The sequence below is a fragment of the Bicyclus anynana genome, chromosome 15, assembly GCF_947172395.1.
Source record: "Bicyclus anynana chromosome 15, ilBicAnyn1.1, whole genome shotgun sequence".
In the NCBI taxonomy this organism is placed as follows: Eukaryota; Metazoa; Arthropoda; class Insecta; order Lepidoptera; family Nymphalidae; genus Bicyclus; species Bicyclus anynana.
This window is the reverse complement of record NC_069097.1, coordinates 224,300-247,584: the sequence shown is the minus strand read 5'-3', so window position 1 is coordinate 247,584 and position 23,285 is coordinate 224,300. Positions and strand designations below refer to the sequence as shown.

The 23,285-nt window shown below is 44.1% G+C and overlaps 1 protein-coding gene across 3 annotated transcripts; it reads right to left on the bottom strand.

The window, feature by feature from the left end:
* Window positions 1-3,949: 3,949 nt before the first annotated feature.
* On the bottom strand, window positions 3,950-22,905 carry LOC112043412 (cohesin subunit SA-1). Of its 3 annotated transcripts, none has more exons than XM_052885689.1 (9): window positions 22,018-22,905; window positions 21,308-21,478; window positions 19,528-19,732; window positions 17,411-18,411; window positions 16,495-17,341; window positions 8,802-8,923; window positions 7,112-7,339; window positions 6,452-6,740; window positions 3,950-5,840 (listed from the first exon to the last, which is right to left on the bottom strand). In XM_052885689.1, exons 1-9 carry the CDS (start codon window positions 22,510-22,512, stop codon window positions 5,776-5,778), a joined length of 3,423 nt encoding a protein of 1,140 aa, XP_052741649.1. In that variant the 5' UTR covers window positions 22,513-22,905; the 3' UTR covers window positions 3,950-5,775. The 3 variants fall into 3 exon arrangements, with proteins under 3 accessions (XP_052741649.1, XP_023934581.1, XP_052741650.1); XM_024078813.2 differs by having other exon boundaries at window positions 8,802-8,932; window positions 22,018-22,901; XM_052885690.1 differs by lacking the exons at window positions 19,528-19,732; window positions 21,308-21,478; window positions 22,018-22,905 and adding an exon at window positions 19,389-19,521 and having other exon boundaries at window positions 8,802-8,932.
* Between the last annotated feature and the right edge of the window lie 380 nt (window positions 22,906-23,285).

Sequence of the window (23,285 nt, the reverse complement as noted above, 5' to 3'; positions counted from 1 at the left end):
ATTTTTGGGCTTAAATTGCTAATTTAATCTACGGAACCTCACACAGCGTGTGGCCCGACACGCACTTATCAGGTTTTTTAATGTTAAGTAAGTAATACGTCTACATGTTTGTATTTTTTGAAATTGAGTTGATTTTTTTCAAGCTTTAATTGGATTATATTTTAATTTAATTTGCTGTTATCTGTTTAATGTGGTCGACCATATTGATGTTATACTTGTACACCCAACTAATACTCGCCCCGCAGATTTATCTGCATAGTTCCGTTCCCACAGGAATATCTACCTACTTTGTACGGTACGGTAACAAACTACAGCCTGCGTGACTCTCAGATAGTGAAGGCATTTTAACGTTGGTCTAAGTAGTAGTTTTAGAATTAAAGCGTAATTAATTTTCAGCAATTTATTGTTTAAGTAAAATAAAGATAATTATTATTTACTTGCCGCGTCTTAGGAAGATAGGTATCTACTCCGTAGCGTTCTGAACATTTAACATTACGCACATTTCATATGTAGCGTGCCGGCAGCGGCAATCGTAGCTTGAGCCGGAGCGCCAACCGCTCTGCCGCTACTTCTCTTCTGTTCTGTAGGTTGTTTTCGGGTAATGTATAAAAACTTATATTTAAGGTTTAAAGTTTTCTTTTCTTGTCCCTAAGTAAGACGCTTTCGGTTCTCATCCACGTCGCTTTCATTTCACGTTTGTCGGCACTCGCGAGATAAACTCTCACTGTAGCGATCCCGAACCTTAACTCGTTAAAACAATTGTGATTTATTAACTGTGCGATTATCCTCGACGAAAGCGAGCCGTCCTCGCGGCGCGGAGGCCGCTACTGTGCGCCGCGGGCGCGCGACTCCTATCGCGCAGGAAAAGATAACGCTCGCAGCTCGCAACTATAAGTAAGCCGGCGCTGCAGCCGGACCACTATTCGCAACCGCTCCACCACGACAACACGAGCATGGCTCCCGCCAGCGTCCCGCTCCTGGCCGCGGCCGCCCTGCTGGCGCTCGCCACCGCGGCGCCCGTCACCACCCTCACCCTCAACTCGATAAACGCCAACGAACTCTTGTGCCCCCACGACGTCAAGTACACACTCGAGTACCAACGCGTGCCGCAAGTGATCAAGATCATCGAATGCGTGGACGACACTCACTACAAAGTGTCGGACTCGAGCGGTCGCTCGTACCAGTACGAGTGCGTGCAGGTGTACGACAACATGCTGGTGTACAACAGCACATCCGGCCACTTCCAGACGGACAGGGTGAGCGTGGCGTGCGTGCCCAAGTGGGTGAAGCCCACCGCACTGCGCGGGCAGAGCACCGAGGACTGAGCGCGGCGCGCCGCCACTGGGACTCGAGCGCGCCTCGCGCCGCACGCCGGCGCCCCGGCTCCGCGGAGACCGGGAGATGCTTTGAATTATGTTTAATATTTTTCATTGCGAAGAAAATAAAAGTAAAATAAATATTTCAAAATGACTACGTTTTTTTTATTTTCACCGTTCTCTACTAAATACTCAATCAAAATACTTTCACACCTAATCGCCTTCGTCTCATCATCATCATCATAATCTAATGATGATGATGATGATGATGAGACGAAGGCGAGGGCCGCCTAAATAGAAACTGAGTTTATAATGGGTTTAGCCCCACGTGTTACACTGATTTATTTTAATTGAAAATTAAATGTACAAAGTCTCCAATTTTGGATATTAAGGGAGATGCTTTTACCCAGTAACATAATTTCCGAGTACTGTGAAGATAAGTATTATGTAAGATAAACATGGGAGATAATAGTTTAAAAAACTCCTTTCGTAAGTGTATCCATTCGTTGTTTTCTCCACTTATAAAATTTTTCGTAGGTAAGTACCTATTTAAGTAAATGCGTCTCGACAAATTAGGATCACCATTCTCACTAGATGAAGACAATAATAACAATAATTGTTGAAAACATGTAAGTTACGGTCACAAATTGACAATGAATTTCTGAAAAAAATCAAGTGTGTATTATTCACGCCAATTGTTTTTTAAATTCTCACTCGACTGCCTCGCGGGTCCAGTGGTTAGCGCGTGAGGCTCCGGAACACGAGATCCTAGGTTCGCGTCCTGGTGTTAAAGTTGGTAGTCTTGTACCATGGCCCGTGCATCCGAAAGCGTGTAAAGCCGTCCTAGTCGGTCCGGTCATTATCATTAACATCTGATAGTGGTCGTTAAAACAATGAAACATTACCACCGCACGCACGTCACCCCGCATGGTGGGTTCGAGCTATATCTCCTCTCCAAGATCCTGTATGCAGATAATGCAGGGACGTTTGATCACTTGGTGACATATGTTGGTCGGCCGAGTGACAGTAGTCCGACTGTGCGACACAATTCAGAAAATTAAGTAAAAATCTTAAAATCCTAATTGAACCAAACCGATATTCATTCAACCGGGGTAGGTACCGCCGCGGTTGGTCCGTGCCCACCCTATAATGGATCTGTGCCCACTCTAGGACATATATAGATAGAAATAATCCTAGATACGCCAATGCCGACATCCCTTTTAGAAAGCAGGACTAGGTATACCAGCAGTACCAAAAATGAAGTGACAGGTCACAAGTTGTGCGTGTTGTCAACGAGTCGTCGCACAAGAGCAGTCAGGCGCGGCCGGTTTGTTAGATCAATCAATCATAAGTACAATAAAACACATCATAATAGATATCTCAGTATTTTTACTACATCTGGGAGGTTACATAAAATCAATGGAAAACAAAACAATCAAAATATTGAAACAATTAAAAAAAGATGAGGCGCTCTAAGTCGAAGTCCAGTGTGCCTAGTGGCAGTTTTCAACGTTTTCATACTGTGACTATCACGTAACCGTAAATGCGAATTTGTAAGGAATTGATACAATTGCCAGTAGTGCCACTAGATGGCGCTGTTTCAATTCCTTAGAAATTCGCGTTTACGGTTACGCGATCGTGACAGTATAAAATATTGAAAACTGCCACTAGGCACACTGGACTCAGAGGAAACACCCTAGGAGTCGTTCCGTCAACCTCTTCTCTTCTAATGTTTTTAGCGTTTTCTTCTCATCTGATGTTGTGCTGGTGACTCCTCTAACGTCCCGCTGAGAAGCTATATACGGTACTTACACATACAAAAGAACAAAAATAGCGTTTTGCCCACCTCTCCTCTTCTTGTGACGCTTCAAGGATATACAAGTGGATAGGCCCGGCGGCGGCGCGCGCGCCGGGCGTCGGCCGAGCTCGACCGGGACGGGGAGAGGGAGGCGGGGGTGCGGGAGGACCTGGTGCAACAAAAATAAATCAAAATAGGATCAAAGCAGAAGCGGATCCAGGGGTGTCGTTTGGAAGGTAGCTTTACAACTTTTGTGTGCGAGTGCGATTTCACCCGCGTGGTTCCTGTTCCCGTAGGATTACGGGGATAATATATAGCCTATAGCCTTCCTCGATAAGTGGGCTATCTAAAACTGAGAGTATTTTTCAAATAAGACCAGTAGCTCCTGAGATTAGAGCGCTCAAACAAACAAACCGTTCCGCTTTAAAATATTAGTAGATGATTTTGCGGTGAACATATGAATTCAACACTTACAGAGTTGCTACAGACGATATGTAAACTGAGATTTGTTGTTAATTATATTTAACCTTCATACAAACATTGGATGGTGGACAATGTTTTCAAAATAGGTTGTAAGAGTGTAGTCTACTGAGAAAAACGGACAGAAAAACATCGATGACTGATGAACAACGATGTACGAGTAATATACGATACATCGTGCAAACGATTATAACATTTAGTACTTTCACGTTCTGGCTTCTAGAAAATTCGAGAAATATGTATCTTTAAACTAAATAAAACTAGTTGAAAGCTAAAATACAACTCAAATGGAACTATTCGTATGATCAAAGATACCATACCGACAACAGGGGAAGATAAAATGAATAAATAACAGTTTTCGAAATTTGTTTTATTACAAAAATATATTAAACTTAACAAAATAATCTTGACGGGCCGTGCCCACTTGTCGGATGTCGGAGCTCATGGACGCTGGGATAATTGTCGGAGCTGATCAACTGTAGGACGAACGTAAACAACTTGACAGAACATTTGACAGGCGACTAACATACCGCACTCGACACATTATAGCTCACATAAATATACTCAGAGGCACAATTGTCCGCCCACTTTAATATTACGCGAGTATATTAAAGTGGGCGTATAATTGTGCCTCTAAGATACTACTTGACAATTATGTAGGTAATATAAATATATATACACAATCATATAAATGAGTAGAAAGGCACATACATTTAAGAAAAGCTTTGTTTATGAAATGAATAATAAACATGAGAGTGAAGCCGCCGGTCACAGCTTCACTCAGGAGTGTAGCTATAATAGTAGGGAGCCCGGGATGCTAAATTTGCAGTTACTGAAGCGTCATGGAAACCGATGACATTTGTTGTATGATGAAAAGAATAAATGGTTATTTACTTTTTTCGCTTTTAGCGGTGGAAAAGAATTACAGACTTTAAAAGCAATGTTTATGACTTACTGAAATTGTCAGAAAATTTTAGCGATTAATGAGGTGATTTCGATCACCCACCTTATCTTACTCTGACGTGCTGGTTGAGTATTTCTGAAGTTAGTTTTTTTTTGGTTTCCCTAAACGAACACACCAATGTTAAGGGCTCAGACTTGGTGGAAGTACTCAACAACGTGCAAGGTATAATAAATACCTCATGTTTATCTGTTGCGCTCGAGTAACTGCAAAAATCCCCTCTTCGGCTCCCCTACCATAAATACGTTAGCCAAATTAGGAGAAAAGTGTATACTTTTCAAGCAGCTGGTACTTAATATCTTTGTCTCAGCGCGCTACGTCCAGCTCTCTTTACAACAACAGACAAACTAAACATAACTGAAGGTCTGCTCAAACAGTTTCATAGAGTAATGTTTTTACACAACAATTGTGATATCCTAATTTGACATGTTTATATTTATTCTTCTCCCAATTTGGCTTCAGGGTAAAGATCTACAAATTGTTGAACGCGCAATTACATATTGGCGAACATAATACATATAATTCCGTAGCTTTATAATTTTTACATTTTATTATAAAATGTATAATATATTACATAAAAGTACACAAATTTTAAAAATAGTAAGTTGTACTTATATAATCCACCTCACGACGAATGTCAATGAAATACAAGGAGTTGGCACAACTTTATACAGTACGAGATCTAGCGAGAAATATATACCCTCATCTGTTATTTACTTAGGGTAAGATATATGATAGAAAATAGGTTGCATAGTTAGATTGCGGCCGGATAATAAATGAATTTAAATTTTTTTATTAAATTTAATCTACTTCCTCTTAAAAATAATATACCCAACACAATCGAAAGTGCAATGGTTGCCTGCTTTCACTCTGCTCTGCTAGTGTGGGGCTGCCAGATATGAACAGGTGAGTTATGTTATTTATGCACTCTCATCAGTTGTTTAGTCATCTTGTATGTCGAATGACAGCTTATTTTAACATTATTACGTTGCCTTTGTTGATCTGTTTCATAGTTTCCTAGATTTTGTATATAAAATGTGAATGGCTGCAATTTAATTACGTGTCACTGTGAATGTTATCTATAATTTACTTCCTATCACCAATAAGTAAAATGAGGGTACATATATCTGATGCCGGATCTTACAGCAATCTATCAATCAGTGTATCTCGGTCCCGGTCACCGAGGGAGCCGCCGCGGCACTAACTACAGTCGGCGGCGCTCACCCGGCCTGCTCCTGGTCCGAGTCCGCGTTGTCCTCGCCCTCCTCCTCGTCGTGCTGCCCGCCTGCAACAGCGCCCGCGGCGTGACGTTATACATACATACAGCAGGCGATAGAACGAGCTATGCTCGGCGTATCTCTAATCAGAAATAGATCTGCAGAAGAACCAAAGTCACCGACATGGCTCAAACGAGTCGCGAAGTGGCAATAGTTCGAATAGCAGATGGACGTTGGGATCCCAAAGTGCTGGAACAGCGACCCCGCACTACAAAGCGCAGTGTTATTTGACCCCCACCAGGTGGACTGACGACATCAAGCGAATCGCAGGGATTCGCTGGAAGCAGGCAGCTCAGTATCGAGATGTTTGAAAGTCCTTGTACAAGGCCTATGTCCTGCAGTGGACGTCCATCGGCTGGTATGATGATGATGCATTTTGTATGAAGGTGTTCATACTACTGCGTGCGTGCAGTAGATGGACCCGGACGGGACACTGTTTCATACAAAATGTATGTGATGTTTCAAATCCGTATCCCAACTGAAGCACATTCAGGGAACATCTCAGTTTGTCAGTCATTCTGCATAGTTTTCGAGTATATTTCCGGGTCCTTGACAAGCCGGCTCCCCGTCGATCTGCCGGTCGGCTGTGGCAGGGCTCAGCGCGTCGAGCGACACTCACGGTTGCGGCGCGTGTAGTGGCGGCGCGCGGGCGGCGGGCGCTCCTCGGGCGCGTCGGTGAGCAGCGACTGGCGGTAGGCCAGCAGCGGCGCCCAGTCCTCGCCCCACTGCGCGCCGGAGAAGCGCGCCTCCGCGAACTTGAGCACGGCGCGCTTGTCCTGGCGCAGCAGCTTGCCCGAGAACTCGGCCAGCGGCTCCAGGAACAGCAGGCGCGGCGGCGGCCCGTCGCCCGCCTCGCCCGCCTCCAGCGCCGCGTACGCCACGCCGGCGCGGTGCAGCGCCGTCAGCGCCTGCGGACAAATTACATTTCATTGTCTGAATATAGCTTTATACATAATATTAGCTTATAAGTAGCCTATGTTAAGTTCCTACTCGTACGTCCCATTTATCAAAATACCAAAAATGATCTCGACCGCTTCAGCCGTTTAGCCGCGAAAAGCTAACAAACAGACAGACTTACTTTCGCATTCACAATATTAGTACGGATTAGTGTAGATAGTTTATCTCTCGAATAGAACGACGAGCGGGTCGGGATGTGAAAGTGTCTGCATCTCGCGATCCTTGTCCATGCCAATGTGACGCCGGTGGCGGCGCTGGGTTTCAGTGGCTATTCTGGTTTGCAGCGAGTCCCACACACCCGGAAGCGAATTTCCCAGCTTACCTCCCGGTTCTTGACCGCGTCCAGGCCGAACATGACGGCGAAGCGCTTGGCCAGCTCCTTGAGCTCCAGGAAGTCGGGCAGCGTGCGCGCGGGCGCCGGCTGGCGCGCCAGCAGCTCGCTGAACAGCGCCTGCATGGCCAGCTGCATGGCCAGCGCGCAGCTCTGCTTGTTGATCTCGCGCGCCTTGCTCAGCGTCGCCTTGATGATGTCGCCGTAGTCGTTGTAGCACTGCGCACACACACACACACACTGCTCATTCGCCGACTTCACTAACCAACTACAAGTTAGACCTTGACTACAATCTCACCTGATGGTGATGATGCAATCTAAGATGAATTTTGATTAAATTTTGAAAAATATAGTAACTTTTTACCCAAAGCATACATACAAAAATGATTCCGACGAATTGATAAACTCCTCCTTTTTTGAAGTCGGTTAAAAATCAATGTCACTTCATTGTAATTTTATAACTTAAGTATGGGCTCACCAATCCAAACCAAATATTTATGCTTAGTTTGGACTATTTAGTAGATGGTTTATGTGAAGTTTGTACAAAATCGGTCGAGCGGTTCTGCATTTATCACATTTTTTGTAACAAATGAATTCAATAAATGGAGGATCATTTTATTAATGGGGATTTTGCTGTCAAATTGAAACTTTTTTTAGGATTTTTCAAACCCCTAAACCCTAGAGGTAGGGTGGAGGTAGGATGACGGTAGGGTAGTGGTAGGGGTAGGGATAAGGTAGAGGTTGGGTGGCGATAGGGTGGCGATAGAGTAGGGCTAGGGTAGGGGTATGGGTAGAAAGTTAAGTAAGTGCACATAAGTCAAAGAGCAGCTTGACCGAGTCCGCTAGTACGCTATATAAACAAGTCTTAAAGTACATCAGTAAACTGTCTAATCTGCTAAAGCGGGCTAACTAAGTTTGCCTGCGCATGTCTCTATATGATCCGTTTATGACTATTGACTTATGTCTTTAAAGATTTTATTCCCATTAGGTAGTAAATTTTCTATATATCTTGGCATTTAAAAATAGGCTGCAGCAAATGTGATATGGCACTATTCTTCAGTAAGTCTTAAAAACAGAGATGTGTCATAAGCAAACAGTACAATCTCACAAATGTCGCTAACATTGCGTGATAGATATACACTAGAAATAGAAAAGGACCCAAAATTGAACCCTGTGAAACTTCCATTAAAAAAGTTTAACACTGCAATTTCATGTCTTTAATGAGTTTAATTTTGAGTTATGTCACTGGGATAAGAGACAATGTAACCAAGTGCACAATTTATGATGACCGTGGCATCATTTAAGTAATAAGAGTCTATGATGACACAATCGAATGCTTTGGATAGATCACAGAAAACGACAATAGCATTCTCTGAGCATTCCCAGGCGGCATGTTTTACAAGTTTAGCACTTGCATCAGTAATATTACGCCCATTCATGACATTTGACTGCTAGACATAACAATAAATATGATTGTAGACTGTGCCATATGTTACCTTTCATTGACTTATATTAGATAGTTTACTTACTACGCAAACAAAATTGAATGTGTACAGTTTTCATTATCTACAGTGAAGTACAGCGATAAACGATGTGGCAGGGCGATTTCGTCGTTTTAGAGTGACCGAAAGTATACTGCAGTGGACGGTCATGTAACCCCTGTGCCCCAGTGTGTCAGTACCTTTATGTAGTGCTTGAAGACGTCGGCGGCGCGGCGGATGGGCGCCACGTTGTACACGATGAGCTTGCAGTAGGCGGCCAGGAAGTTGCGCCGCTTGTGCAGCTCCTCGATGCGTCTCTCGTCTTGACCGTCTGCAACAGCGGCGCGTCAGTAGCGTCGGGCTCCGGCCGCGCGTTCGCACGGGTCATGGTCGCGGTTCGATTTACAAAACTATTTACAGTACGACGCGCCTGCGCAATTCAAACTAGATGGATTCATTTGAACGGTCGTATGAAATTATTTATATTTGTGTTCGGCAGCTCGACGGCCCGCCGGCGAGTCGTACTGCAGTCGGTCGACGAGCGTCGGCCAGCGACCAGTCGTTATGCGTCACAGCGACAAGCGAAGAGATCCGCCGCATGCAGCACTACTACTACGGGCACAGAACAACAAGCGTACAGTGTCGTTTGTCAGCGCAGGTCAGTGCCGCCGGGCGGATGGGCTCGAGCCGCACAGCGACAAACCTCAACCGATGTTAAAACGATGCAGGAAACAAATAGGTGAAGTAAATCGCAACCAAATCGACGGCCCGGGCGCAGGCGGGCGCGGGACGCCGGCGCGCGCCCGGCCGGCCTCCATAGCGCTAACGAAACATGCTCAGAAACCACGAAACTCTCGAAGAGTGTTAATAAAATAAAAGGAGCGAGCCGAAATCGGCGGCGAGCCGGCGGGCGGCCGCGGCGGCGCGCGGTCGACTTCGGGTCGGACGAACAAGCGGCGCGGCAATTTTCCCTTAGTAATGTTAGGCGGGGGCGCGCGGGCGGCGCGGGCGGGGCGGCGCGCGGCTGAGACAAAAATATGCATTATGATCGGCGCGGGCGGCGGTCGCGGCATTACTAAGGCAAAATGCGCGCACTGAGTGCGAGCGACAGCGACTGCTTACCGGCGAGGTCCGCGGGGCGCCGCACGCGGAGCGACATGCAACAGACAACGCACGTCAGCCGCGGCGCGCCCGGGCCCGCCCGGGCGGGCCGCGCCCTCCTGCTCGTTCCGTTGGAACGAAAATAATGCATATTTTTTCTCATTTCGTACATGTTCGTATCGCACGCGGCGAGCGCCGGCTGCCGGGGCGCCGGCGCCCTCCGCTCGAGTCGCGCTGTGCGAACGGCCTCGACAGCCGACGACAGCTGAACGGACGAAATGATGATGGACAATAATATATAAACGATAACACTTGAAACACATTCATATTCCAAATATTCAGTTTGCAAATCTAAACATAAACCTAAATATCGGACCGAGTCGCGAATTTGATGCGTTCGTTTGGTTCTTACGTTCGAGCACACCTTCACCCTTCCCACCTCGCGGTAGGGGGCTGCTGGGCATTACCGTACATTGCTGTAGTACAACTGCATTGTTATCTAAGAATCAGTTTTAAATTGACATGTGAAGAATCTCGAACAAATTGTTAAAAACGGAGTTTTTTATAGTGTACAGTGAAGTGTACGTATACCCATAATATAAATCTAGTATGTGATATACATCAATAGAACATGGATGCATGTCCGACTTTTAATTAAATACAGTAAACAGACTTTCTTATATTCGGGTTAACCGCAATTAATATGGGGTTATAGTATGAAATTGTATCCATAGAAACATTACAACTCAATTTTTCCAAGACGTAAAAACATTTATTTGGATAGACAATAAGTTTAAACGTAAATTCATTTATGCCTTTACGATAGAATTCTGGGTATCTGGCTGGCGACAAACTGTGTGAAAGCATTTTTTAGCCTCCTGGGAAGAAAATATTATATCTCATCAAACATTGTCGGAAGATCAAGTATGGTTTCTAACCGCAGCGCCTGCAGTTACAGCGCTGTCTCGCATCACTCGTCATGAGGGTTTCTGGGTCACCAGTTTCGCCATCATTGTTCGACGTCCGGACTAAACATGGACCAGACCCAGAGTCACCCATTGCATTACGGTTATCGTAAAGAATCCACTTATTGCCACATACCACAATTCTATCCATTAATTCTAAACTTTTGTATAGATTCAACAAGACAGCACAATTAGTTTCAACACACATTTTATGAATGAAAGTCGAAAATCGATTGCACTTTTAAAGAACCACTTTAAAAATAAAAGAGAAAAACGTTTCACCCGATAATCTCTCATTTTTTTTTTTCAATTTCATACTTTAAAAGTTCAAACCCTATTATATGTACATAAAGCAAATTGTATTGTTAAGGTCAGGTAAATCCTTAATAGTCAGCGCACATTTGATAGGTCCTTTGTCCTGTCTTCCAATCTCCACGTCGAGTACGTGTCTGTTTTAGACACAATGTTCGGTCAGAGAGTATTTTTCCAAAAAAATGTGGAATCCCAAATGATGAGTCACTGCTTGTAGGTTGCCCAGCTCACTTTAATATTTACTGTAGAAATTTGCAGATTTACACGAACATTTTTTTTCTGATTGTCTAAGTGCCGTAGGCGCCATATGGGACCTCAGCGGCGTCACCGGGGGTTTGGGCGAGCGCAGAAACATCGCCTGATGGGGTCCGAAGGCAGAAGCTGAGTAGATGGGCGGAACGACTCTCTAAGGACGTCTCCTCTGAGGCGCGGACCTCGGCTTAGAGGGCCGTTCGGGAAGGGTGTTTTGGCCTGAGTGTATCAGTGCGGGCGCCCCCGAGCTGTTTCATATATTGGGCTATTGTGGGGAGATCTAGGTCTCTATGTAGGTCGTTTTTGCGCGCAAACCACGGGGCGCCCGTGGCCTGACGCATGAATCGGTTCTGAAGGACCTGAAGGGGTTTTAGAGCCGCCTTTGGGCGGTGGGCAAACATTACACTAGCGTAGGTCATTATTGGACGGATGCAGGTCTTGTAGAGAGTGACCTCGGAGCGGAAGGATAATTTGCTTTTAGCACATATCATAGCGTAGAGACGACCCATCACATAAGCAACTCTTTTTCTGGCTTTCAGTATGTGAGTCGCGAAGCTTATACGGATATCAAAGGTCACACCTAGGTGTTTGGCAGTGCGTTGCGGTGCTCCGTGTAAGGAGACCTCTTTTAAATCGAAATAATGCCATGCAAGTTTCCTTGAGAAAAGCACTGCTGCACTGGCAGCTGGGTTTACCTCTATCCTCTGGGTTTACCTCTATCCTCCATTTGCGAAACCACTTTGCTAAATACACGAACAGATGCAACTGCTTCGGGCGGTAGTCAGCGCGGTGATATTTCACCGTGCGTTCGAGCAGTCGCCAGGCATACGCTGATCGAGCTGTCGACCGCTGTCGCGCAGTTGCCCCCGCCCAAGACCCATGATGAAGAAATTCAATTTGCTAAATGGCACCTTCAAGCTGTTGACTCTGACTGCAAGAGCAACCCATGTATATCGACTACTAGCTAACTGATCGACCTGCCCATGTGGCCATACATGGGCCGCTCGAGCCCTTACTTTTCGATAAAAGGCCTGGTGACAGTAGTGTGCAATTCCCTTTTTTGCATTTAAGAATGCACAAGAGTAAGGTCCTTACATGTCCTGTAGATACAAGCACGTTTGTCCTGCCAATTTGATACATACAAGGTTTGAAAGCTGTCTTGGTAGAATAATGTAAGCTGATTGCCAAATGCGCCTCAACCGTTGCTTTTTTAAATTCTAATTCTGGTTATCATATAAATGTATAAATTAGGGTGAGAGGGGGAAGATGAAAAAGGGGTAACACAAAAAGGCAGATTTTGTGTAATTTATCCAATGCAGGCAACATTCATAAGACCGCCATTTTGTTACGTCCCACACCTCAGTTGTTACTGGTTTTTTTGAGGGATAAGGGAATATCTAGGCTATTAATTTTACGCGAGCAAGTCGGGTGTTTTAAGCTTACCCCGTGTCGTGTAACTTCATTTACGAGTTTTAAATTTGTATACATACTTATTATTTTTAAATGGAAATTATTTTGGTATGTTTAAATATAGCTACTTTTTGTATTTTAGGATTTATTTTAACATTCCGTCTTTACTCGCCAATATTTGCTTCCTATAAGTATATAAAAATAAAAGTTTCCATCTTGCCCCGTTTTCAAAAGCCATACTAATGCTCTCATGTCCTCAAAGTTCATGGCCAATTTGCTGTATTAATGTTTTGATTTTTGATATTACAGAATATAAAGTTCCTAAATATGACAAATTTAAGATAAGTAATTTATTGTTTATGTATTACTAGCTGTGCCGTGTGCAGTTTTCTTTTTGTGTAAAGATCTTTAGTTGGTGTGTAAAAATTGTAATGAAATAGTGTCTTGAATAATTTGTTTTGTGTGCGTTGTAGTTTGTTAAGATGTGTATGTGCAGAAGTACCCCAAATTTCTATTAAGCATTCCAAGTGTGGCTTTTCTAGAGCATTGTAGATAGTTGTTCTTACTTTGTACGGAATGCAATTCGATATTCTTCGTAAGACACCCGTTAGTGATGTTAATTTAGAAATTTATTGATAAATATGAGAGTCCCAAATCAACTTGTCATCTGTTATTAGGCCTAAATATTTTTCTGCGCGAGATCTTTGAATTTTAATATTGTTGATTGTAAGTGGGTTGAAATCTATATTTTTTTTATTTTTAGCTTTGAATATCATGTAGGATGTTTTAGTGTTAATTGTTAAAAGATTATACAATAAAAATTGACTTAGTTTGTCTAAATCATTTCGACCTAGTGCAATTGCTTCATGAATAGAGTGTGCAAAGTAAAATAGGCACGTATCATCTACAAAGAGGGTTAACTGTCCTGATAGGTTAAGATTTATTATGATATTAACATATATAAGGAAAAGTAATGGTCTTAAAATCGAGCCCTGAGGAATAGCGCAAGTAACTAATTGAGAATTGCTTTTATTTTTAGATATTTGTACTGTTTGTTTACGATTATTGAAATAATAGGCAAAAACGGTTAGAGCAGTCCCAAGAACCTCAATGTTAGCTAGTTTTTACAAAAGCTTTGGGTGGCTCACAGTATAGAATGCCTTTTTTAGGTCAATAAACACTCCTAAGCACACATGATTTCTATCTATATTAGTTTTTATTTTTGTAACTATGTCAATTGCTGCACATATTGTATTGGATTTTGGCCTAAACCCATATTGTTGTTCAATCAAAAAGTTTTTTTAATTTTAATATTTATTTAATCTGTTGTATAACTCTTTCAAAAACATTAGAGACTACGGGTAATACTGGTATGGGTATGTAATTGCTGGGATCAGATTTTGACCCAGCTTTATAAATTGGAGTGACTTTAGCAATTTTCAAGCTAACAGGAATTTGTTAATACAATTTGCGAGGCTTGAGGCAATTATGTTTTTAGGGCATTTCAAGGCTTTTGAGGTGATTCCATCGATACCCGCACTTGTATTGCTGTCTAAGTTGTTGATAATTTTTTTTACTTCATTAGGACTACATGGCTCAAATTCACTTAAAGGTATATCATGATGATAAGATTCTTTGTACATAAGAGAATGAATTAAGTGTGCATGATATTTTTGTGGAATGTTGTTGGCTAGTTCTGTGCCTACAGTTAAAAATAAATTATTAAAGCTTTGACAAATTTTATCTCCATCTGTGCCAGATGAAGTGTTCAATTTTGGGCGTGCAGAGTTATTTTTTATTTTATTTACAGCTAAAGTAATGATTAGGTACCACATCTTTTTTGGTTTATTAAATCATTTTTTAAATTCTTCAATGTAGTAGATTTTTTGAGAGTCCTTAATCAATTCCTTCACACTTATTTTTTCAAGGTTATATTCGCCTAATAAGTCTTCATTTTTGCTGTTTTCTTTTAAGCTTCCCGTGGTATTTTCTTTAAATAAAAACATTGGATTTTTTTTTGCCTGCAAATAAATATAACAGAGATTTGTCGTTATGACATAAAAATATACTCTTTGTACTTTATTAACTACTAGCGGACGCCCGCGACTTCGTCCGCGTAAAAATTTATGTAAACTTCTCTACCTCTACCTTACCCTGCTCGTAAACCTACCCAACCCTACCCTACCCTACCCCTACCTTACTCCTACCCTACCGCTAACCCTTCCCTCCCCCCACCTTACCCTACCCTAACCCTACCCGTAAGCTATCCATACCCTATCCTAGCCTACCCCTACCTTACGCCTACCCTACCGCTAACCCTAACCCTTCCCTACCCCTACCTTATCCCTACCCTAACCCTACCCTACCCGTACCCTACCCCTACCCTACCCCTATCCTACTTTTCCCCTACCCTATACGTTCCATATCCTTCCCCTACCTCTACCTTGCCCCTACCCTAGACTACCCCTACCTTATCCGTACCCTACCCTACCCTACCCTACACTTTCCCTAAATTACCCCTACCCTACCTCTGTCCTACCCCTTCCCTACCTCTATCCTATCCCTACCCTCAGCAAAATTGGTCCAGCTTTTTGTGCGTGGTGCAATGACCAAAAGACTATAATTTCCCAAGCGACTTCTATGCTAATACTATAAAGAGGTAAAGTTTGTGTGGTTGTCGGGGGTAATCTCTGGATCTACTGGACCGATTTGGAAAATTCTTTTACCAATAGAAAGCTACATTATTTGCGAGTGTCATAGGCTATGTTTGGTCCTCATATTCATACGGGAACGGGAACCACGTAATTGAAACCGCGGGGCGTCATATAGCGGCATTTCTGCGACTTTCAGAAATTTTGTATTATCTCCGAAACTATATAACTAATTAACATACTGTAAAGGGCAAATCTTATCTCTATAATATCTTTGTGATTATTAAATCATTTATTTTTATAAGGATTTAAGTTTAGTTGTGTAAATAATGACGTAAACCTTAGTTTAAAATTTAAATAATTTATTAAAGTACTAAAGGTACTTACTATATCTGCTAAAATATAAAAGATAGATATATAGTGTCGCGGACTTTTTTGTAGAACTTTTAAGGGTTCAAAAAGCCTCCATACATTTATTTCAGTTATACGCAATGGTTGAGGCAGCGCATGCGAATAAGTAAGTTTTTCGGTCTGACCTGTAAGAGAAAACCCGCGATATCTCAGTAGTTATATATGATAGAAATATAAAATATAGCCTATAGCACTCCCCGATAACGTAGCATTCTACTGGTGAAAGAATTTTTAAAATCGGTCCAGTAGTTCCGAAGATTACCCCATTTCAAAAAATTGTTACAAACTTACAAACTTACAAACTTTACCTCTTTATAATATTAGTATAGATATAGATAGTTATAATTTTAGCTTAAGTTAATATGTACTGTTCTACTAGACGTCAAACACAACCCAACTCATCTCATCAAAAAACCTTTCGATATTCCCCCACTCACCCACATGTCAGTCTTTATATGCATGTGTGTATTAGGTTACGACATTTTATTTAGATTAACACGTAGGCTACTTTTTATCGCCGTTGCGCAATTTGCGAAAAACTGATGGTTATAATGGTATGAATGTTTTTTACTCTTTCGCGTCACAACAACTGAACCGATTTAAATGAAATTTGAAATTGAGATAGATTATACAGCCTAGATACATAGGCTACTTTTATCCCGAATAAATTACGTGTTAACGTGTCGTCCGTCACGAAACAGACCCTCCTTAAAACAAGTGTCAACTAGCGTATTGAATACTGTGCTTGAGTGTGAAGTGGTCGAGATGCGTGTGCTGCATGTGGGGCTCACCGTAGTTGTGGTGCACGAACACGAACTCCTGCACGAAGGCGTCCAGCAGGTCGCACAGCGGCGCGTCCGCCTCCAGCGCCAGGCGCCGGCCGCCCGCCGGCTCCGCGAAGTAGATGAGCAGGTCGCACAGGCTGGTGTAGGCCTCCTCGCGCAGCTCGGGCGTGCTGCCGCGCGCCACCACGTCGCGGCAGTGCCGCGCGTAAGCCTGCAGGCGCTCGCGCAGCACCGCCGCGTCGCCCGCGCCGCGCTCCTCCAGCTCGTGCAGCGCCCACAGCAGCGAGTAGAAGCAGGCGCGCAGCGCGTACACCAGCGCCTGCGCCGGCATCTGCGCGTCGGCGCGCACGCACTCTGGCAGGTCCTCGAACAGCGACTCCCAGATGTTGGTGTCGTTGAGGTTGTGGCACATGTACATGATGGACACCTTGCGCAGCGAGTTGATCACGCCGAACAGCTCGTCGGCGTCCGGCGTCTCGCCGCCCTCCAGCAGGCTGCGGTACTCGTCGATGGCCTCCTTGTAGCGGTTGACGCACATGTCGGTGACGGTGGCGCGCGCCACGTTGCAGCGCGTGTACACGGCGTGCTGCTCGCCGCACAGCGCCTCCAGCGTGCGCCCGCACGTCTCCAGCACCTCGGCCTCCGTCTGCGTCTTGACGATCTCGCGGATCTTGGCCAGCAGCAGCGCCAGGTTGCCCTCCTGCCGCTGCGTGGTGTACAGCTCCAGGTCGAAGTACTGCGGGATGGACACCAGGTTGGTGAGCTTCTCCGGGTCCGCGCCGAACTTGTCGAGCAGCGCCGGCAGCGTCACCATGAAGTGCGTCGTCATCTTGGCGCGGTCGTCGCTCACCGTCTGCAACAGAGGGGGAGGGGGTGAGTGCTGGGGCGCGCCCCACGCGCACGCTCGCGCACGCACACTCACCTTGGCCTGCTCCTTGGACAGCGCCTGGTGCTGCTTGCGCGACGCGCCGCGGCCCACGGGCGGCTCGCCCGTGCTGGCCTGGCGCACGCAGCACACCATGAGCTCGATGAGCGACGACTCCTGCCGGTTGTCGAGCGCCTCCTCGCCGGGCCCGGCCTCCTCCAGCAGCAGGTCGGTCATGCACTCCCAGTCCTTCATCATGGGGTTGGAGTCGATGAGCGAGTCCACCAGGTAGGCGCCGTGCTCGTGCAGCTCCGACTCGATGAAGAACTGCACCAGGTCGCGCACGAGCGGCGTGGCGGGCAGGCGGCGCTTGCCGCGGCGCGAGCGCGCGGGCGCGGGCGCCTCGTCGCAGCGGAAGAGGCGCACGTTGAGGAACTCGCCGGCCGCCGCCGCCACGCCGCGCCACGACGAGTACACCAGCTCGTACACGTTCTCGCAGTCCTTGTCCGTCAGCACGTCGGGGTGCATCTTGAGGATGGCGATGACGAGGCGCACGGCGTGCACGGCCACCTCCGTCTCCTTGTCCAGCGTCATGGACACGATGCGGTCCTTGAACTTGGACGTGAACAGCTCCAGCTTGCCCTTGAGCTCCTCGCACTCGTACAGCGGCTGCAGCGCCTGCAGGCAGCGCAGGCGCACCTCGCCCACCTTGTCGTGCAGCGTCCAGCCGATGTACTTGAGGTACAGGTCGTCGAGGAAGTGCGCCGGGAACTTCTCCATCCAGTTGCCGATCTCCGACATGGTGATGGAGCGGATGTCGGGCAGCGTGTCGCGGTAGCGGTGCACGAACACCGACTTGAACATGTAGGACAGCATGTTCTTGATCTCCTCCATGTTCTCCTCCAGCTCCTGGCGCTTGGCCACCAGCACCTCCAGGCGCTCGCTGGCGCGCTTGTCCCGCCCCTTGAGCCGCTCCGCCTCGTACTGGCGCAGGCAGTTGTCGCAGTTGACGCTCGTCAGCAGCGCCACGTCCACCAGCGCCGTCATCAACTTCATCACTGCCGAAGGTATTGTGAACTATTATATTACTAGTGGACGCCCGCGCTTCCTCCGCGTCAAAATCGGTGTCAATTTTCATACATTAACCCCAATATTTATACTATAAAAACTACAACCCCTTCTTGAAATTTTAGGAATAAAATTTGAAAATTCTTGAAATATTTAATAATTATTGTAATTATTTTTCTTGTACACACCAATTTACACACAAACCAATTATCATATATGTAACTTGAAAAATAAAGGACATTCCATATAAACCAGAATGGGTGAGCTATGGGTTGAACTGTTGCATCACCCATTCTGGTTTTATTTTCACAACAAAAATGTATTCCAACAAAAACTCTCAATCTACATATCTTCAATGTACAGAATTGGCCTGTTATAATTGTGTAAGTATAGAAGAGATATAGTAAGTTGTGCTACTATCAGCAATGCTGTGTAGCCCGAGTGCTACTTTGTGTTGCACAATAGATTCAGTATTTTAAAGATCATTGACAGTTATAGATCATAGAAGAACTTCCTTGTCCACAATTTTAATTATTAATAAAAATTCAAGTATTTTTCATGTTGCATATAATTTGGTCTCTTCTGCCTGCAACTTAATCCAGTCCAACTCAGTCCTCCTAGAGTCCTTAGACCTCTTTAATCCAGCCCCTACAGTATTATTGCTGTAAAAATGGAGTAACTTCTCCCTTTTTCCTGAAATTTCCCTCCAGTACTTGAAAAGTATTCTATAGGTTATAGAATACTTTTCAAGTTCAGGATTATGAAGAATAATTGTAAAAAGTTTTGTTAGAAACCTTTTGAGTAGTTTTTGCTTCTATGTATAATGAACATAAAGACAGACATACAAATTTTTTTTTGGCATCACTATCAAGTCGAACAGGTCGGTGAACAGGGAGATGTTGTCCATGAGGTACTGGTCATAGATGATGGAGTACTGGCACATCTTCACCAGTCTGGATGTACTAACCGGCCAAAGTAGCCGTGTGTCTGAAGGCCTGCACTTGCGAGTCGGACAGGCCAGTGAGCAGGGAGATGATGTTGTCCATGAGGTACTGGTCATAGATGATGGAGTACTGGCACATCTTCACCAGTCTGGATGTACTAACCAGCCAAAGTAGCCGTGTGTCTGAAGGCCCGCACTTGCGAGTCGGACAGGCCAGTGAGCAGGGAGATGATGTTGTCCATGAGGTACTGGTCATAGATGATGGAGTACTGGCACATCTTCACCAGAGTCTGGATGAACTCGCAGAAGTTTGACCTGAACTTCTTCCACGTCTGCCCTGACATAATCAGAGGGTACTCTCCACTTTCCTGTAGATAACAAAATAGATTAAATGTGCCTGTAATGTGTACATAGTCCTATTTGATGTAGTAAACTCAAATGACAACAATGAGTGCAGTACGGAGTCTGTACGTGCTAGAGTTTTGGTCACAACTGTTTAAGGGTGCTTTTCCACCAGAGATATGCTACGCTATGCTATGTTGCTATGAATGCACTTAGCTGCACCAATTATGCACTTAGCTGCTTGCTTAGCACTGATGCAAACAGATTCAACTAAGGTATGTTTTTTATATGGATTAAAGCGTGCTATGGATGCCTGCTATGGGCCGTTGCAAGTGGGTAGCTCTGTGCACTGTGTAGCTGAGGAGGGAAACCATGGAATGTTAAAATATTCATCATGTCTCAAATTTTATCTACCTTTGAGGTTGAAAATAAAATAGTTATTTCTTTTATAACACACTAGCGGACATCCGCGACTTCGTCCGCGTGAAACTCGATGTAAACTTTCAACTACCCCTACCCTACCCTTACCATACCCCTACCCTACCCCTACCTTTTTCTGAATTTTCTTTGCTACAAACCTCACGGAGCCCAAGACCTTTCCAACTAATGCAAAACCGTGGAAATTGGTTCGTGCGTTCTAGAATTATAGCGTCAGGAAGGAAAACCTGACTTATTTTTATATAGTAGATTTGCTTGTATAGGAATTTCACCAAATTCAATATCCTAATGTATCTCATTATGTACATGAGTCGTAATGTAATGTAAAATTTAACATCTGTCTAAAAAAATAGTACTTTTATAAATCTATGCAAAGAGTTTTTATGTCTGAAAAGTTCTTAACATATTTAGAATAAAATTAACTTAGTGAGTCAATATAATAAAAAGCATTTAATTCTTTAATTTTAATTATTTTGATCATAATTAACAACCGTTTATCTGTAACAAAAATACAAAAATGTTAATTTACTTTATTAGTAATACTGACTGTTATTGGTGGATTTGCATAGGAAAAAAAAACTACCAATAGATACATAAAAGTGTATCAAAATTTCATTATATTATGGAAAACAAGCAAAGATGCAATTTCATTTTCAGAAAGTGTGTTTCCTCACAAATCTTATAAATGTATGACATATGTGCGCTTTGATAATTACAGCCTCTGCTTACTTGTAACCCTCGGCTTCAGCTTGGGCCAGCAACATTACCTCGGCTGTACTCTTCAACTTACCACACTTATACCACAATGTACTATTTTAAGTTGATTTTATTTATAACAAAAAATGCAACGGAAAAAATGTGTTAAATCTCAACTGTACAGTAACTAGACAACAATTCTTACAACTTTATACTTTGTATACTTCCAACTATCTTGCATACTAAAGTTGCTTAATATGCATATATTTGTAGCAGACTAGATACAGAGTGTCTGTCAGACCCCAGCAGTGATAAATGTATGTGGTATTTAGCAGATGTGTCTTTTATTCTTTCTAATACTAGCTAATCAGTATAATTCAACCCAGATCACCAGTTAAGTACCAGTCCAATAAGCCTATGGTGCATGCATGCATGTTATTGCAAATAGTAGAAACATGAAGACAAACCTCATCAAACTCCTGGGTCATCTTCTTAATGATGAGAGTGTGGTCCATCTGAGCCATATCAGGCGACACCTTGCCACGACAGCCTGACGAGTTGATGAAGAACTGCATCAGCTGCACCAGAGCACTCTCCCGGTTGGTCTTGTACTCCTCTATCCACATATCCACCACTTGCTGCAATGTTGCACTGCTCATAACTGACATATATACAATATACATACACCAACAGCTTAGCAAATCCACTCACTGTTGCATAAATTGAGCATCAATCAAAGAGTTAGAGCTATTTCTAAGCTAACTTCAGTTCAGCTCAAGATGCCAACAGAGAAAGTTGGGGATGTGCGGCACTTAATTTATAATTAATATGTACCACATGTCATGTTCAATTTATTTTACAATTTTAAATCCACAATTTCATGTGAAATAAGTATTATGTCACAAATGTTCACTTGAAGAGTTTCAATACATACATAATAAACCACTCTAAAGTAACGCCTAGTCCAAGTTGAAATTTAAAATCTTAGCGATGATTGAATGATTTCCTACACAATCAGTCTCGCACTTGGCCAGTACGTAATACAAAAAAAAAATCATGATTCCCGTGGGATCAGTGAAAAACAGAAGTTCACTGTACCTAATAGCTAATAAGCAAAATGTATTTTGAGATTAGGCTGGATGTGCTTGATTTATAATTTATATTATAGCAAACTTACGTTAATAGCAGTCTTATTGAATCGGAGTATGTTGTACAGGCTGTTCTCATCGTCACCCGGCAGCAGCACGGGCGGCGGCGAGTAGGCGGGCGGCGGCGCGGCCCCGCGGCCCCGCCCGCGCCCGCGTCCGCCGCGGCCCCGGCGCCGCAGCGGCGGCGGCGGCGGCGACTCGGCCAGGCGCCCCACGTAACCGCCGTCGCCGCCGCGCCCTCGACTGCGGGTTATGCGCTTGGTGGGCGCCGGGGACGGAGACCGCGGCTCCTCATCCGGAGTCTCGTCGGGTTCCGAGCGAAGGGTGTCCGGCGACGTGAAACTCGCCATTCTCGCCGCCGCGTCGGTCGCGTGCCCTCTCGTTTCAGCTCTATTCACTAACGCCACTGGTTCTGAATCAGGTGGAGCTCCATACTCGGCGATCGGTGTTGCTGGAGTCATTGGATTTATGTACTCCGGAGGAGGATCGTCCATTCGGATACGTTTCCCGCCTCTTCGATGCATATTAATAACGATTGTCGTTGAGTCCGCGTCTCAAGTCTCTGAATGAAAACTAATGTCTTTAAAACTTCACATGATTAAGAAATATTCTGAATTCCTCCATATCAAGCAACTATTGATCTTCTACTCATGAACATGAATTGAGTAAAATAAAAATCAATAACTACCAATCTCAGAATTTCACTCACTTCACAGACTCACTTTCATTCCGTCTCAGAGTAACAACAAAACAAATAACAAATGGCCGCCGGAAACACACAGAAATCCAGCTCCAAATCAAAACGTGATCAAAACCGTTCAAAAACAGTAATACACAGAATAAGTACAAAATAATTTGACCCTAAACCGCATACAATTTAGTTTTTTTTTTCGTGTTGAGTAAGTGCCGATGGTTCCATGAACGGCTCTCTTAAGGGCGTCTCCTATGACTATGAGACTCGGACCTCGGCTTAGAGGGCCAGAACAATTTCGAATAGCCTATTATATAAGATCAAACGAACTTAGTGAAGTTCGATCATTATTATATGAGTCGCTTTATTCGAAGATACAATATTAACTAGGTAGTTACTTTTATCCGATAGGCATAATTCGCACTTTAGAGAATCGATTTTCAATCGATACAACTCCTTTTTTTTTTTTTTTTTTACACTGGCCACTCTAGCGAGCCGCCACTTGCCAACTCATTCTTTTTAGAGTTATAAATAAATGAAAATTTTTCATTTTGGTTGTGGGTGGGTGGGTACTTTGTATCTTCGAATAAAGCGACTCATATAATA

What these genes read in the sequence shown, in the direction of transcription:
- LOC112043412 (XM_024078813.2), bottom strand. Translation starts at nt 22,512, where the DNA reads ATGCATCGAAGAGGCGGGAAACGTATCCGAATGGACGATCCTCCTCCG. An exon ending in TCAATAAGACTGCTATTAAC is followed by an intron (nt 21,479 to 22,017) that starts GTAAGTTTGCTA and finishes GCAACATTGCAG; the next exon opens with CAAGTGGTGGATATGTGGAT. An exon ending in GTTCGTGCACCACAACTACG is followed by an intron (nt 8,933 to 16,494) that starts GTGAGCCCCACA and finishes CCGCTGTTGCAG; the next exon opens with ACGGTCAAGACGAGAGACGC.